The sequence below is a fragment of the Cydia amplana genome, chromosome 6 (genome assembly GCF_948474715.1).
Source record: "Cydia amplana chromosome 6, ilCydAmpl1.1, whole genome shotgun sequence".
In the NCBI taxonomy this organism is placed as follows: Eukaryota; Metazoa; Arthropoda; class Insecta; order Lepidoptera; family Tortricidae; genus Cydia; species Cydia amplana.
The window spans coordinates 16,007,547-16,025,001 of NC_086074.1; the positions used below are offsets into that span (position 1 = coordinate 16,007,547).

The 17,455-nt window shown below is 37.4% G+C and overlaps 2 protein-coding genes across 2 annotated transcripts; one reads left to right on the forward strand and one right to left on the reverse strand.

Moving 5' to 3' along the window:
* Window positions 1-4,162: 4,162 nt before the first annotated feature.
* Window positions 4,163-6,491, reverse strand: LOC134649156 (15-hydroxyprostaglandin dehydrogenase [NAD(+)]-like). Its single transcript, XM_063503869.1, has 4 exons — window positions 6,373-6,491; window positions 5,799-6,032; window positions 5,267-5,440; window positions 4,163-4,324 (listed from the first exon to the last, which is right to left on the reverse strand). Exons 1-4 carry the CDS (start codon window positions 6,469-6,471, stop codon window positions 4,163-4,165), a joined length of 669 nt encoding a protein of 222 aa, XP_063359939.1. The 5' UTR covers window positions 6,472-6,491.
* Window positions 6,492-9,604: 3,113 nt separating this feature from the next.
* On the forward strand, window positions 9,605-16,753 carry LOC134649157 (15-hydroxyprostaglandin dehydrogenase [NAD(+)]-like). The gene is made up of 5 exons (XM_063503870.1): window positions 9,605-9,733; window positions 14,718-14,957; window positions 15,178-15,351; window positions 15,749-15,914; window positions 16,554-16,753. Exons 1-5 carry the CDS (start codon window positions 9,638-9,640, stop codon window positions 16,721-16,723), a joined length of 846 nt encoding a protein of 281 aa, XP_063359940.1. The 5' UTR covers window positions 9,605-9,637; the 3' UTR covers window positions 16,724-16,753.
* Window positions 16,754-17,455: the final 702 nt, after the last annotated feature.

The window sequence follows — 17,455 nt, forward strand, 5'->3', positions numbered from 1 at the left end:
ATGGCCTAATTGACTATGCCGCAATGAGAGGCGTGCTATTCAAAACTGACATCAATTAGTCAAAAAAGCAAAACGGTCCGACACAGATAATGTCATAATCATTTAGATTTCCAAATTTGGTTACGATTGGTTAAGTTTTGGAGGAGGAAACAGTCGAGTACGAAACCTCGATTTTTGATATTTTTACGCAGGATTTTTCGCCTTGTCCTTATCGCACTAGTTTTAGGAGCCACTTCCGTTAGCGAGACGGGTATATTTACCTAAAATATTTTAAGTTTAGCTCCTGTTGGCTCTTAAAGCTGCTTAGAGTGAACAGAGTACTGATCCTCTTAGGACAGACGTTGTATACTTATAGTATAAGAACAGTGACCACGCGCACGCTTTTCTAGGAAACATTATCTTTTGTTAAAGGGGTCCAACCCTCGCGTAGACTACGCATACATTTTACCTAGGTACCTACTTCTATTGTAGTTATAAATAGTTTGTCAAAGGACTGTCTCATTAACTCATTTCAAACATAGACAGAGAGAATCATACTGTCTTTGTCTTACACTAGTACTAGCAAGTACTAGCATCCAAAAGAAAATGAGTATATTTTTTTTTGTTCTTATTATCTTAAATCTTATTAATTTGTCAGTAAACAGGTTTGACCAACTAGAATAAAGAGAATTTTCATAAAAATACACAATTACAACCTTTTTTTAATCTAATATACCTACATACTGTCAGTCTTTATTTTACCATATAACTATAAAAAAACTTATAACTGTCAGTTTCCTTGTCTCGTTCGACTGTCAGACAGTGAAATAATCGTGAAAATCTAATCTAATCTATCTAATACCTTTAAACGAGCATTCTTGTTTATTTATATATATATATATATATATATATTTTTTTTAATAAAGGAATGTCTCCTTTAAGTAAAATGAGCCAGCTTTAGGATTTAAGGTAGTTTCCCTCCAGGGCCCGACTTATCTTTCCACACTGTATATATATTTTTTTTTTTCGGGGGTCTCTGAAATGGCTCGAACTTCGATCAACACGGGCTTCCGACAGGTCGCGGCGGAAGGGATAGGCCCAAGCGATATCTTGACATTCAAATCAATCTGCCATTTTTCGCGGGGGGGGGAACGTGCACACAGTCGCACTTCTCACACACTTACATACAAAATCCAATCTGTAATGATGACACAAATACATAGAGAATGACACCCTACACAGACAAATCTTGCACACCTCGATCTGTTTTTGTGTACGGACGAATCACAAGTGTCACAACACGCACACTAACACATTTTCGTCAAAGAATTTTATTGTTTTCTGAGAGATGACAAGTCGGATTTGTCGCTCGACCGATCCGCAATTTGTACTGGGCGAGCAAAATCGATAAATCCAGCAATTACATGAGACTAAAATATAATAATTGTGTTTAAATGTAATTAAACGTATGACATGTAAAAAAAATATTACATGTGAAATGTAACACCTTCTTTTTATAAATTTGATGTCCCCGCCCTCTTTTTACAACAAAAAAAACCGAGTAATTAGGCATTTTTTCTGCTGCTGTGTTCACTCGCGCGTCTGGACTCGGTCTAGTTAAAAATCCGAGCGCAACTAGTTTTATTACCCGCGCTGGATCAGTTGATCTTGTACCTAGGCAGAGGGGAAATAGTGCGAATGCCGCATCCCAAGGGCTTGAACGATTTAGATGACTATGTGATTCTTGCAAAAATTTGAAAAAAATTAGTTAATAGGTACGCACAGAATAAAAATATGTAGAATATTTATTTGCGGGTGAAGTTCCGTCCTTAGTCCTGACCAATACTTGGTCACTTCTGAACAAAGAGGTTTCTTAAGGCTACTTCAGTGCGTTAGGCTTGTTACTGGCTCCAGCTGTTGCACAAAAAGTAACTATGTCACTGGTCAGCATATCAGCATACAGTCACCTGCGATAATACTATGTTACACAACGAAGGCCGCAAAAATATCTGACACGATCTTATTTGTAGAGCCATAAGAGCGTGTCATATATTTTTGCGGCCTTCGAAGAGTAACATATTATTGCAGGTGACTGTACGTACCGTACCTACAGTAAAATTAAGCAGACGAATCTATTTCTTACTTATCTTATCTTATACCTTTAAACGAGCAATTCTTGTTTATTTATTTATTTATATATATATATATATATATTTCGGGGATCTCGGAAACGGCTCTAATGATTTCGATGAAATTTGCTATATGGGGTTTCCGGGGGCGAAAAATCGATCTAGCTAGGTTTTACCTCTGGGAAACGCGCATTTTTGAGTTTTTATGTTTTCCGAGCAACGCTCGGTCACCCAGATATTAATCTCGATAAGGGAGAGATAATGGTGCGATTATTTTGTTCCTTTTGTCAGTTTAAAAGTAATTGGAAAATAATGTAAGTAAATAAACAAAACCTTGACTCTACATATTATTCATCTTATTTGTGAAATAGTGCATAAAATAAACTGTCGAATCGACTTACCCAGTAAAATGTTCCCCTGAGTACTTCGGCCGTATCTCCTAAACTCACCAAAATTAAGACGCAAATCGACTCCACACGTAATGGTGCGCAGGTAATTTTTCCGATTGCTATTGAAGTGGCTGTCGAACGCCGGGTGTATTCAAAATAAACTCAACATATTGCCCCAGTGTAGTGCCCGCGTAATTCGTTTCTGCTTGCGGTTAAATATTAGGGAAACATTTTTCCTAAGAGGGTACTCTAATTTATTTGAAGTGTCAGCTTTAAGGCCTGTGCACGCCGGCTGCGGCGTTGTAGTATACAGATCCTTATGAGAGACGGCACACCGCTTGCGTGACGTGTGCGTGTGCGGCTCCAACATCCAACAGTGCACGTCACGCACACGCAGCCGGTGTACACAGGCCTTTAAATGTGTCCAAAAGATGTTTTTGTGACAAAAGCATATGGTTGGTTATTTGATTAATACTAATTTCGTGTACTTATTCAAATTGGAACATAGCTGACAACAATAAATACAAATCATTTGCCTTGAAAGCCTACACTGATTATCACAATTATTAATACAGTAGAACCCGCTTAATACGATCACGTTTAATACGATTTCCCACGTAATACGCCATTTTACGCCAGTCCCTGCAATTTTAGGCCTGTTTTCATACATTTTTTCACGGTTAATACGACTCGTGTCCCGCTTAATACGCCATCTATATTGTACTTACCCGTCCCGTTAAATACGCAACATCTGCACGTTTGTGTTTGTGACTTAACCATCGTATTGTTATGCAATACGCCGTTAGCCAACTTTTTTTTGTGTTTATTACCTACCTCAGGTTTTTTTTTGGTTTTATCTAATATCTTTTGTCGGGTCCTCATCAGCGTGAGATGCGATGCTATCTGCTTGACCGTTATGGACCACGGAGTGCAAGCTATCGCTCCCATATTTATTTACAGTCAGTTACTCCATGACTTTCTAGTTAAGCCTATCGTTAGTATTCCTAGATTATTTAATCGCGTGTGAACTTATACCTACCTACACTTAGATTTAATTAGCTCATTATCACCACTATTATAGTTTATTTTCACGTTTAATACGATTTCCCGTTTAAGACGCTTTTTTTGATAGGTCCCTTCAGAATCGTCTTAAGCGGGTTTTACTGTAGTAAAATGACTGACATAATTACATATAAAACAATAATTTAGTAGTAAGTATATCATCAGCATATTTATTTTTTATTTTGTACTAGTACTTTAAAACTTGTACTAGTGGTGATTAGCTTATACATACCTATATATATATATTTTTTAGTACCTAGTCAGATAAAGAATCCAATCTGTTAAACAAGTAGTCATAGTCACGTAGAAGGAGGGTGTTGGCATCAGCGGATATTTAAAATTTAACCTTTTGAACACTTTAATCATATCCCTTTTCATACGTATGCTACCGTATTTTTTTTACTTTTTTCTTCAAGAGCGTACCTACACATTAACCTAATAAGTCTTCTTGGAGCTACGGGCATACGGGACGCCTTTAATTAAACTTCAAACTTCAACATTTATTCAGCAAATAGGCCACAAGGGCACTTTTACACGTCAACATTGAATTTACATACAATACAAGCAAAAAAATAATAATAATACATCAACATTAATGAAATCTTACTTCCGGTGGATTTTTGTAGCCAGTGCTCCAGCAAGAATCTCTGGCGTAATGTTTTTATCCAATGAGCCCAGTTTGGTTGGCTTAACCAGCTCGGTGGCTGTAGGTCCAAAACATACAGTCAACACTCGTACGCCTGTTTTGGCGAAGTATTCTTCTTTCTGTAATTTAGTCATTCGTTAATATTAAAACAGCTTTTATTTTATTATCATTTTGTTTTCCTTCATTGCATATAGGTACATACTATTGAACCATTCTAACGATCCCAAGCACCATGAGGTCCCGCTTTTTGTTACGCTTATGGTCATCATCATCTTCCTCGCGTTGCGTTGTCCCGGCATTTTGCCACGGCTCATGGGAGCCTGGGGTCTGCTTGGCAAGTAATCCCAGTAATTGGCGTGGGCACTAATTTTTACGAAAGCGACTGCCATCTGAGCTACGCTATTTTGTAACGCTTATGGTACCGGAGGCAAATAATAAAAGTAAAAACGGCAAAGTTTTTATCAACTAAACCCCTTGCACGAGGAATTTCGTACATTGACCCGCTTGTCCCTATCTCTATTGCATTGCATAATAATATTGCTGTCCTGTTTGCACAGTGCCATTGACCGCCGGCATCATTCCTCGAAGTTCGTCAACCGTTCTTTATCAGGACATATTCATATGTCCTGATAAAGGAAGTCCACAGATTTTTTAATTTATCTTATCAGTCATTTATTTAATACAACAGCGGTGCATAGAAATACATAATTATGATACTACGCACAGCTTACATTTTAAACTTATACATACTATTATTACAATAAAAAAATAAACGAAAAATACACATTACAATACAGGCGAAAACACACTTATCCCACGTACGCAACGTATGCAATGCATTATGACATCTGAACCCTGAAATTTGTATGCTTATAAACATACTTGTCATACGCAACGCAACGCATGACAAATATGGTTCTAAGCATACAACTTGCAGGGTTCAGATTGTCATAATGCATTGCATACGTTGCGTACGTGGGATAAGTGTGTTTTCCCCTTACTTGTGATAAGTTTGTACATATTCATTGTTGTGTTGTTATAATGTGTATTTAAACACTTACCCCGATACAGTTACTGAACTGTAGTACTGCAGCCTTAATGCCAAAACATACAGGCATCAAAGAAGTCTGCTTAAGCGCCGCTGTCGAGGAGACGTTTATGATAGTTCCCCCTCTGCCGCCTTCGTCTACTCGCATCAGCTCCAAGGCTTTCAATGTGCTTGTTACTAGAGCAGTCTGAAAATAAGTACCTATAGTACTTACACACATTTCAAAAATACCGGCCAATTTCGAGTCGGACCTGCGTTCCAAGGCTTCCATACATTAAGTCTGACTCACGCTTGACTGCACATTTTTAATAGGTTTTCCTGTCATCTACAGGTAAAGAACTAATATGTATTGTGTATTTTTTTTTCAATATTTTAGACCCAGTAGTTTCGGAGATAACGGGGGGGGGGGGGATGGTCGAACAGACAGATAGACGCACGAGTGATCCTATAAGGGTTCCGTTTTTTCCCTTTGATTTACGGAACCATAAAAACAAGCGAAACTCTGAACCGTTACATTTTATAAACATAATAAGAAAAGTAAATACCACATTAATTTCGATTTCTTTCCTATAAACGTTATCGTTCATAAGCGCCGCGTTGTTGATTACCACATCAATATTCTCCTGTTCTTTCACTAGAGAGTCAAATATGGCGATCAGCTGATCGTCGGAGGTCACGTCGCACCGGTAGAATCTTGTCTTGCCGGACCCATACTTGGTGTTAAGTTCGTCTTGGAGAGCCTTGCCAGACGTCTCGTCTACATCGAGAACGGCAATATGCTGTAGACCAAAGATAAAATTGTTTTGTTTAAATGGATCTCTATGTTCGCTTCTTGCTCGAGAGAGTAGTCGATCGCTCCTTGTTTCATCGCCGCAGGTCGCCTTAGTGTAAGGCCTGAGTGGACGCTCGAGTTGGGCGTGCAGCAGGGCGGGGCGTGCGGCGTGCATGTTAAACAAATGCAAGCGTATAGGAGCGGCCTTAGTGCACGCTGCTCAAATTACTTGTGAGCCCGACGCCACGCTGCGCGCCCCGCCGAACGCTCCGCTTCGAACGTCCACTCAGGCCTTACACTTAGATTTTTTGAGCGGTTCATTGAAATATTTAAGTGCAAGTGCTTACCTTAACCCCCTCTTCGAGCAGCAAGCGCACCACACAAGCTCCGATGCCGTTAGCGGCCCCGGTGATCATCACTACTTTATTCCGCCACTCATACGACATCTTAGCAAGAAAATAAGCTCAATACTAACACACAATGTTGATAAAGTCAGTAACAACTGTGTCAATATTATAAAAACGCGCAATCTTTTCTCACTCTTGTTTTAAATGGCATAGTGTTGCCATCGCAACGTAGACAAGCCGTTCTGTATGTCTCCTAAATAATGAGTAAGTATCTACACGAATTATACTCATTATTTCTCACAATTGTCTATAGGATATGTGGTATTTAGATTTAACTATGATAACGTAACGATAGCGTCGCCAATTATAGTCGGTTGAAGAGATCAGGGGACCGATTTTTGAATTTCGATCGCTCGGTTTCGTCACTTGAAAATCGGTGGAAAACGGCGAAATGTAGATTTTTGAAATACGAGCGATAGAATTTGAGAATCTAGTGGTATTGACCACTCGTTTTCAATTCTATTAGTAGAATTTACATTCCTAGTAGTGGAGATATTACAGAACGAAATACACGAAATCTAGTGGTCGAATTTCAAAAATCGGCCCCCAGTGCCGAAAATAAGCACCCGCTTTGTTTTATTTGTCATAACCACGGTACTAGAACTGAATACCTAAAACCAGATTGAGAAAAATTTGCAACATATAGACAGATAGATAGATATTAACTCACATTTATAGCTAACGCGAAATTTATTCACATACCTTTACAGAAGTGATACAGAAGTTAAAGCCCAAGGATCTACCTTCGGACGTGTGCGTGGATATTGTGAGTGTTGCGTGTCGGACTATTGACAATAATTAACATTATGTGTAGTGGGTGGTTTGAAAATGTGATGCCAACCCCAAACTTTTTCATACACTTTTCGTCGGGTAGTTGTACAAATGTCTGTTTTGACATTTTGCTGGGACATCAGTTAGCCGCGACCATGACCAGTGAAACCTGTGTCGAAACGTCGTAAATAAAGGTACTTATGTGAATAAATTTCGCGTTAGACCCGTCTATAAATGTGAGTTAATATGTGTTCAAAAGGCAAAAGTTTTAAATATTAGATAGATATTTGAATTCGTTTATGAACGTCTAGCGACCTTCACCAAGGAGTTTTGACCGAAGGGTGTCAAGTTTCGGCGGTTCCGCGGCCGGCTCCCTAACACAGTGGAGTCACAAAACAGATACAGTACAGAAATCAATCTACATACAAAGTGCGCTCGAGCAACGCACACATAGACACTGCTCACGGACACGATATCTCGGACCAGTTGGGACCAGTGCGAACGCGAGTGCCATCCGCTTGAGACACGCATCTGTGAACTTTTTTGTGCAATAATGGAGAAACTAAAAAAAAGTTATTATAACTGTTCAGTGGACGGTTGTTTAAATTCAACATTAAACAATGAATAGGGATGTTGACACATGTTGAATTTTATAACAAAATCTAGTAAAATAGATAGCAAACGAGCAATTTATCACAATAATGTGGATATTAAAATAAAATATTGAAAAATTACAAAAATACAGGACCTGAAAGTTTCAAAATTTAAGTTTTTTTTTAACTTCCAAAAACGATAAAAGTAAGGGTACCATTCGATTCCTTACATTTCACCAAAAAAAATATTGTATAGCAACTATATACATAAACGCAATATTTCACCGACAAAAACGCAATTTTCTTGTTTTGTCCATACTACAACGTGGGCGATGACGTCACGGCCTCTGGCCGTTTTGTATAGGGCGTTTCGCGAGTGAAGTGCGACTGTCGGACTTTGACTACAATTTCTGACTTTTGTGTTACTTTAATGCAATGGGTCCCATATAGACATTTGATCCTAAAAACAAACCCGATCGATTGATACCATAAAAAAAAATTAGTCATGTAGCCTATTGTCGTTTTTTAAGCTACCAGTGGTTTCAGAAAGGTAAGTAGGTATCTGCTTGTATTTCGATGGTTCGTTTTAATGTTAAACAGAAAAGTTAGGTAGGTAGGTATAGGTAAGCACCCCGCCCCGGCCACTACTAGATACGAGTGCCACTACCACGATAGTTTTTTGTGCATAAATCATAGTTGACAACCCTAGAGCGACCGCCGAGCGTAGGTATGAAAAGTGAAGTATATACATGTGATTGACTTCTGTACTGTATCTGTTTTGTGGCGGAGTTGCGTAATGCATCGCAACCATAATGTTATTTGTAGTGTTTACTTTGATAATATATTTTTATAATATGTATGCTAGTTTTAAGGTATTTATGTATGGGCCACTAGTTGCCTGAAATAAAGATTTTCATTCATTCATAGACACCTCCTATGAAGCATGCCTACAGCAATATATTCACCTCATATGAAATAGATAAAACTAATATTTTTTAGCGATACCAAATCTAATCTAATTCGCCTAGTTATTCCATGATAATTCGCCTAGTTATTCCATGATAGTACAGATTGAACTAGTTGTATTTTACAGACGGAGTAAGAAAGTTGTGAGTTGTTGTAATGAGTGAAAAAAATAACCTCCTGTATCCTAGAGGCTTTGCTATGAATCCTTATCCTTATAGTTTCGTCTTGTCCGTCTATCTGTCTGTCCGTCTGCAGCTTTTTTATGATATAGGAGGCAAACGAGCAAACGAATCACCTAAGTAAGCGTAAGCGTAAGGTAAGCGACTACCGCCGCCCATGGACACCCGCAACACCAGAAGGGTTGCAAGCGCGTTGCCGGCCTTTAAGATGGGAAAGCTTAGCTCAGTGGTAAAACCTGCAATTTGATTTAGGTATAATAAAAACCAGATTTTTTTCGCTGCAACCCTTTAGTGCAGACAGTCGTTAGATTAATGTTTCAATTAGATTAGAGATGTTCATCATCAAGATTTTCAATGAAAACTTTTTATTTAGTGCGATCGGTTAAGTCTTATAGGGCCTGGGAGGTTACAATAAAAAAACTAAATCGTCTAAGGGCCACTTGCACCATCCCACTAACCCGAGATTAAGCCGTTAAACCGGTAACCCAGTGTCAAATTGTACTGTTAACCATGGTAACTCCAGGTTTAACCGGCTAACCCCGGGTTAGTGAATGGTGCAAGTGAGCCTAAGTGGTTCGCGATTATATAAAACCTTGAACGCGACACGTGATCGACAGCCCGCCTGCTTCCGGCCGAACGTCCCTACACTACATCTACATATAAAACCTTATTACCAACGTAAACTCAAAGATCAGGATGTGTGACCTTAAAGACAAGGTAGTGTTGATCAGCGGCGGGGCCAACGGCGTCGGCTCGGGCGTTGTAAGGCTACTGATGGAAGAAAAAGTTCAGGTAATATAACAATTCACGTAAATTAGCTTGCCAACACAATCACATAGCCATTGTAACCTAACGTTGAAAATATAAAATATTAAACAGTCAATATTATTAATAGCATACCTAACTTAAGCCATTCACATTTACAGGAGAGAGGTCGCACTCTCGCTAATGTTGCGATTACAACACTAAAGTTATGTTAATATGCAAAGTAACTTTTTAAAAAATCGGTAAAAATAAATCCGAGGTTATAACCAGGGCTTGTTAACGTTACCAATTCACATTATAAAGTAACGTTACTTAACGTTAAAATCATAAAAATACCTTATTACCGGTAGTAAATGGTAACGATACTTGATAACTTAACATTATTATAACGTTAGCTAGTTAACGTTAATTTTACCGGTAATTTTACTTTTTATTGCAGGGCTTGTTAACGTTACCCAATTCACATTATAAACTAACGTTACCAAACTAACGTTAACACTATCATTCTTTAAGCTGATATTTGCTTGTAATTTCATACACAATTTTAAGGCCAGTAGACCTTATTGACCATAAATACGGCAGGGCTTCTGTCAAATTGAAATAGAATCAGTCAAAATACATTAAAGATAATTATGTACGTTAGTAAAACTCAACTTTAATTCTAGTAGTTAGAGTTCATAGTCTTTTGTCATTATTCTTTATGTTTATCAAATGAAAGAGGTGGTATTCTACTTGTTTAAGATCTTTGTCCAATATGCATTGCGTCTCACTCTCTCATTAAGCAAAATGTGAGACGCAAATACACAATGGACCGAGATTGGACAGATAAAATACCACCCGGCTGTGTCGGAATATATTTGCCAAAATAAGAAGGTTGCAAAACGTCATAAATTAGTTTGTTAAATATGATGGTATAGCTAATTCGTTACTTGGTCGGTTTATATTAGGTACAGGCGTCTTTGATATAATATACGTCAAGATTATATAGGTTGGATAATGTCTTGATTTTTTTTGTGAAATATGGAGGTGTTGCTGAAATGTAATTTAGTCGGATTATATTAAATGAGACACCTATTTATTGATGTTACTGCTTGCTTGTAAAATAGTCTGGTCAGCACAGTTCATAATGTATGAGAGCTCTACATGAATTCTCACACCAGAGATTTTTTGAGATGTGATAACCTATGTTGCAAATACTATATTTAAAAAGAAATCTCCACAAAATATGTCACATTCTTTTAATAAATCCAAACTATTATTAAAATACAAAAAATATATCAAAACATGAATCCGACACTCGAGATTTTAATATCATTTTATTTTACATTTCCAATTCCCGTTTCATTTACACCCAATATTAAATCTTTTTCCGTAATAAAATGCGTATATAATTACTGTCATCATCTGTATTTATTTTATTTCTTTAACCCCTTATTCATAAACGCGCTACAAACTTCAATTAGCTAATAATAGTAATAATCGTTTGTCCTTATCTGTCACTTTAACTTATGTATTTGTAAGTAAGGGATAAACATAATTGAACTAAATCAGGCCCGTAAAGTTTATGAATAAAGTGGTTAATCTTTATTGCACAAAAGAAAAACCTTATAGTACAAGAGGCGGACTTAATGCCATAAGGCATTCTCTACCAGTTAACGATGGCTTGTCCTCCGGGCCATTTGATCGATGACCTCCTTTGATTATTTATTTTTAATGGACGCCAAAATCCAGACAGGAACTTCGATTTTGACATTTACCACAGTAATGCAGTCGGTAGCAATGTGGCGCTTCAAAATTGCTGCAGTCGACTGCATTGCTGTAGAAAACGTGAAAAAGGTCATTCAAAGGGTAATAGGGTTATATACACCGCGGGGGTTATTACCCGAAAGATTTAAACCAACGATTTTAGATCCTAATTAGAGTATATAAAGTTATATAACACATAGTCCAAAAACCCTTAATTTAAGAGATATTAATTATTTAAAACAAATCACAAGTTAAAAAATCTCAATTCTAACACACCCTTATGCGTGACGTAGCCACCAACTAATTTTACACGCAGACGCACTAACTGCATGGTTATTAGCCAAATTCGAACTTCTAACGAAATTTTGTTCTGTTCTCAATCACGAGAGTGCAAACTATTTACCTTCACGATAACTGGGTGATAGTTTGACGAAAATGACGAAATTGATGTCAAGATATGCGCAAGATAAAATCTTTAAATTTGATTGACTGTAATAAATAAAATTCGCCATGCCGCATTATCCTCCGGCTCATTTAGCGGATATTCACTTTGTGTACCTATTTGGAAACCCGAAGAACTATGTGCTTCCGGCACGACGGACCCACTTCAGCCTCGTTCCCAGTTCGTAAATTGGCTAGAAGAACAATACCCTGAGAGGTGGATTGGCCGTGGAAGCAACGTCCTAACCTGGCCCGCCCGGTCACCCGACTTAACGCCATTGGTTTTTTTTCTATGGGGAACTCTGAAAGATAAGGAAGGAATACTCAACACCAGTGAAGTCTGGAGAAGAATTATTAATAAAAATTCGAACGGCTTCCGAAGAAATAAAGAACACTTTTGTAAACCTAAATAATGAAATCCGTTTAAAATTAAATCTTTGTGCTGAAAACGGTGGTACACACTTCGAAAACCTAATTCATTCTTCTTCTTCAACCTAGCGTTTTCCCGGTCTAGCGCCAGGGTCCGCTTTCCTGCTCAGCCTTCTCCACTTTGCCCGGTCTTCGGCATCCTCAGGTGTGAAAACCTAATTCATTAAATTAATAAAAAAGCGTAATTGTTTAACATAGTTGTTTATTTTACTTTACTCAGTATAAATCAACACATCGAGAATTTAAAATACGTACTGATAAGCATAATCGATATTTTAACAAAAGGTCATTCATTGATTTTAACAAAGTAAGCATCCCTTTCCAGCTGTAGTATGAGTTAAAACAATAAGAGACATGATTTCTTTCGGATATAATCATGGTTAATGGCTTTGGTTTTCTCACTCAAAGGAAAAGATTTTATCGCAAAGTTTCAACAATAATAACTGCACTGTACCTACTGTTGTAGTAATTAATAAAGTTTTGATACAATTTGTGGTATTTTGAGGTGCCAATCAATTGAAATACTACTTAATCCAACAAATTATTTGAAAACGTTCAAAAATTTCACAATGAGTTGATTTCCAACTGCTCTAAATTGACTAAGATAACTTGATCCCAAGTTTCCTTGCAATTATACGTAATCGAGAGCCAGGCTCATACTAGTTCTCATGTCGCGATGCGCTATCGCTAACAAAAACTAAGCGTTACGAATTGCTGACATTTGCTTCTTTTAGTTTCTCTACTCAAGCATCGGATGACAGGATCGTTGAAAAGGGACAAACATATCCTTTGACGTTACGTTACTCTTCTCGTGAATTGTCAAATTTTAAAATTCGAAATTAGCTTTGGAATTTGTCCGGGTGGCTATTCGAAGTATAACTTGGTGGACGGTACTTACTAACCAAATAAGCTTGAGATCCAGTATCATAGATAGTTGTAAGACTTTAAGGGTCTATTTATATCTGACTGTGCATCCTGTATTCTAAACGTTTTGTGAATAGATATAAAAATTGACACCTATCATTTTTCACATAAACACAGACACTTTATGCATTGAATTATTAAACCTTAACGCAATGCCTTATGAGTCATAAGGTATATTTTCCTAATATACCTTGATGCTAATTCGAACTTTGTTATAAAAGATGTCATTTTATATCATTCGCGCGTGCATTTCACTCGTACTAGATGAAATATGTATTGGTGCGAGCGAGACGGTTGGGCGAATGATAACAAAATGATATCTTTTTGACATCTTAAACAAAGTTTGACTTGGCCTCTGTGGAAGCCTGGAAATACAGCATACTTCATTGACTTCTTATGCTGGAAATTGATTTAATTATTGCGAGAAAAATAAGTATGTAGTCTTCAATAACTTGTACAGTTATGTACTGCCAAAAAACTAGAAGTGTCCATTAATTGTGTAGAACATTATTTGCTGTTTGTTTCCAAAATCATGCTGCTATTCTGCGAATATAGCAGTTCCTCGGGCAGATAAATTAAACATGATCGAAACAAATACTATTAAATTAACCACAATAGTAAACTTTTCTCTCAGTGTGGGATATTCTCGGTCATGGAAAACTTACAAAATTATTGTTTTTTTCATTAAATCTATAATTAATATTATTGTCGGGAGAAATTCTGACCGTGTAGTCGTGTAAGCTTCATAGCCCATTCTTCAAAAAAATTCTAGTTAGAAATTACTGTTTAGGTAGTATAAAATATAAAATAAAAAAAATGTTATTTCTAAAAAACGGGAACAGATATCAAGTTGTTAATCGCAGACGGGTATTCAATATGATATATAATTCACCCGTGTAGAAACATTTTACTGTGCAATTAATGTAACTTTAACTTTATATTGACTCCACTATTAGTAATTCGGTATTGTTAGATTACAAAGTAATCTGGGAATCGGTAATCAGATTACAAAGTAATTTCGAGTAATCGTGGAACCAGGAATCAATTACGAAATGCCCATCTCCATTTAATATGTCTTTGTCTCACGGAAGTTTTGTTATTAAAATTGCCCATCTCTGCTTGAGAGTGAATGAACATTCGCTCGATTGTCACCGATGATGGCACCTATCAGTTAATCAAACGGTAAATAAGCAGCTGTTAACGTTACCTACTAACGTTAACAATGGTGTATCGATACCTTTGACTTAACGTTAGCTCAAATTGACAGCTGCTAACGTTACCATTTTGTTACCGGTAAAGAGTAGTATAACTAACGGTACCTGGTCTAACGTTAGTTACAACTTAACGTTAAATCTGTCACCTTGTGGTAACGATACCAACTTTTTAACGGTATTTAAAGCCCTGGTTATAACTATCTTCTCCTACTTACTATGTTGATTAGCATTACACATATACATTATGTCTATTTCAGCATGTAGCCATACTAGATATAGCTAAAGATGCGGGCGAAGCTTTCCAAGACGAATTGAACGCGAAGTATGGCCGCGATAAAGTGAAGTTCCACCTGTGTGACGTCACCGATGAAGAAGTGTTCTTAGGCATCATGGCCGATGTCAACAACACACGTGGCCACATAGACGTGGTCATCAACAATGCCGCGATCATGAATGACAGCTGGCAGACGTATAAGAAGCAAATATCTATTAATGTGGTGAGTGCCTACCTAGATTTGATTATTACAGATATATTTATTACAAACATTAATTTATTTCCCCTTGACTCATTTAACTAATATCATTATCAAGCGAATGTTATGTGGAAGTAACGGTGGCCATGCTGGGAACTGTATTGTATCCAATAGATACCCATCATCAGCCAAGAACGGCGGCGGACTAATATTGGTCGTAACTTGACCACCGATTGTTTTTCAGACGTCTCTCGTAACCGGTTCTCTACGAGCCTTGGAAATGATGCGTCGCGACGAAGGTGGGAGGGGTGGCACCATCATCAACATGTCATCCGTGGCTGCGCTGTGCCAGCAACCAACGCTGCCAGTCTATTGGGCTACCAAGAGCGCGGTCCTGCAATTCAGCAACTGCCTTGGAGTGAGTACACTTTCCGAGTCCCACTTTACCTGGCGCCGTCGATAACATGCCAATCGCTAACGCTACGTAGCGAACGAAACGCAACTGTCACTGTCACACTAATATGGAAGAGCGATAGAGAGACACAAAGCGATTCGATGGCGGAGCGCAAGCGATTGTCACCTTGGCTAGGCCGCCTGATTTATCCATCGGATTCCCGCTGCACATTATTAGACTTAAGTACCACTCTTAATTCTGCCGTAGTTGACATACCCGAGTGTATTTTGAGAATTCTGCTACAGAAAAAAAATACAGTTAGAGAAAAAATCTAAGTTGAACCGGAGGAATTTGGCATCTTTAGCGTAAATATGCGTTCTTCAAAATTACAATGAAATCGCAACCTACAACCTACTTTCAGATGGAGGATCACTACAGCAGATCGGGCGTACGAGTGATTACCGTATGCCTTGGCGTTACCGATACGGGGCTACTCACGCCACAGAAGACAGGCCGCTTCGACAAGTACTTCGAAGCTCAATACGGGGAAATATTTCCCGTGATGAGATTACAGAAGCAAGTTCTAAGTATTTTATTCTTAGATTAAGATTTCACAGTTAGCTTGAAAAATAGTGATGCCGTACTCTCCACATTGACTTTCACGGGTTCACTGCTATGAGAGTTCTGTTAATCGGTCAAATCGGACAAATTTTAAGATGTCGATTTGATTAACATACCTCAAATCGGTAAGGTACCTATATTAATATATATTTTACCTAAGTATGTATTATTAAGGCTTAAATAAATATATCTTTATCTTCCTTAAAATACCTAGATTATAGAGGAAGATTGCGCGGTTCATTGAAATGATACAAATAAGCATGTTGTTTACGTACCTATACTTTATATAGTGTAATCTTTTCGTTTAGTATGAATATGATATGACGCGGTAACTTACTTTGACTTACTAGATGTGATGAAATTTGTCTAAATTGCATTTAACTTAACCTTTTGGACGCCAGTGACCGATATATCCGCACCGTAGGTTCAACACCAAAGACCGATTAACCGGTCACATATCACAGAGCAATAGACCTACGTGCATATGCATAAAGTTCAAATTCAGTTTTGACACTTCGGTGACGTGGCGTCAGCGTGACAGCTTTTGTGTTTGACACAGCGTCGAAAAGGTTAAATAAGATTTTAGTGTACCTATAAAAAAACTTTTTCTTGTTTTATTTTCAGGATGGAATCAGCAGCCAAAGGAATTGTAGAAGCCTGCAAACGCGGAGAGAGCGGCAGTACGTGGTTGGCCACTCGAGATGAGCCCGTTAAAGATATCACTGAAGACGTCAGGAAGGCTTATGATATACTAGCTGTACATGCCATGCCATAGTTTCGTAATACAATAAAACATTTAATCTTATTTATTTTTGATATATCATATCAGTCATATCACAGATGGATTTGACGTACTTATTTATCTTTTTCATATCAAACAGTACGTAGTTCGCGAATTTGCTTAGTCTATGATGACGAGCAAAAAAATTAAATAAATACTATGTATTTACCTGCTCCGTGTGTGGTTAAAATAATATACCTGATGCTTATAATTTATGTATGATAAATCGTTGTTGATAATGCAACATATTTATCAATATAAACTGATAGTCACACTACGATAGATAGGTAGTCACATACAGATAGTCACACTACGACTACTTAAAAAACACAATTTGTTCCCAAACTTCTGTAAAGTTTTGTTTTATCGTTAGAATTGGCGTAAATATATTTCTACTTATGTACCTATCTGAAATATATTTCCTGAAATATACATTTATAGTTATTATTTATTTGCAGGGGTAGGTTTTATCCAGCAATGGAACACGATTAAAACGCAATAAATTATATTATTATTTATTAATTTATGTCGGTACATATACCTATGTATGTAGGGCTGATGTAGGGTCATTATGTGGGGTAATATAAACTTACTTTATTTTGCTCGGGCAAGAGAAACACTTGTAGATAATCCTCCTACATTATATTATTATTTATTAATCTATGTAAGTACAATATAATATATATGTATGTAGGTTCATGTGGGATAATATAAACTTAGATTATT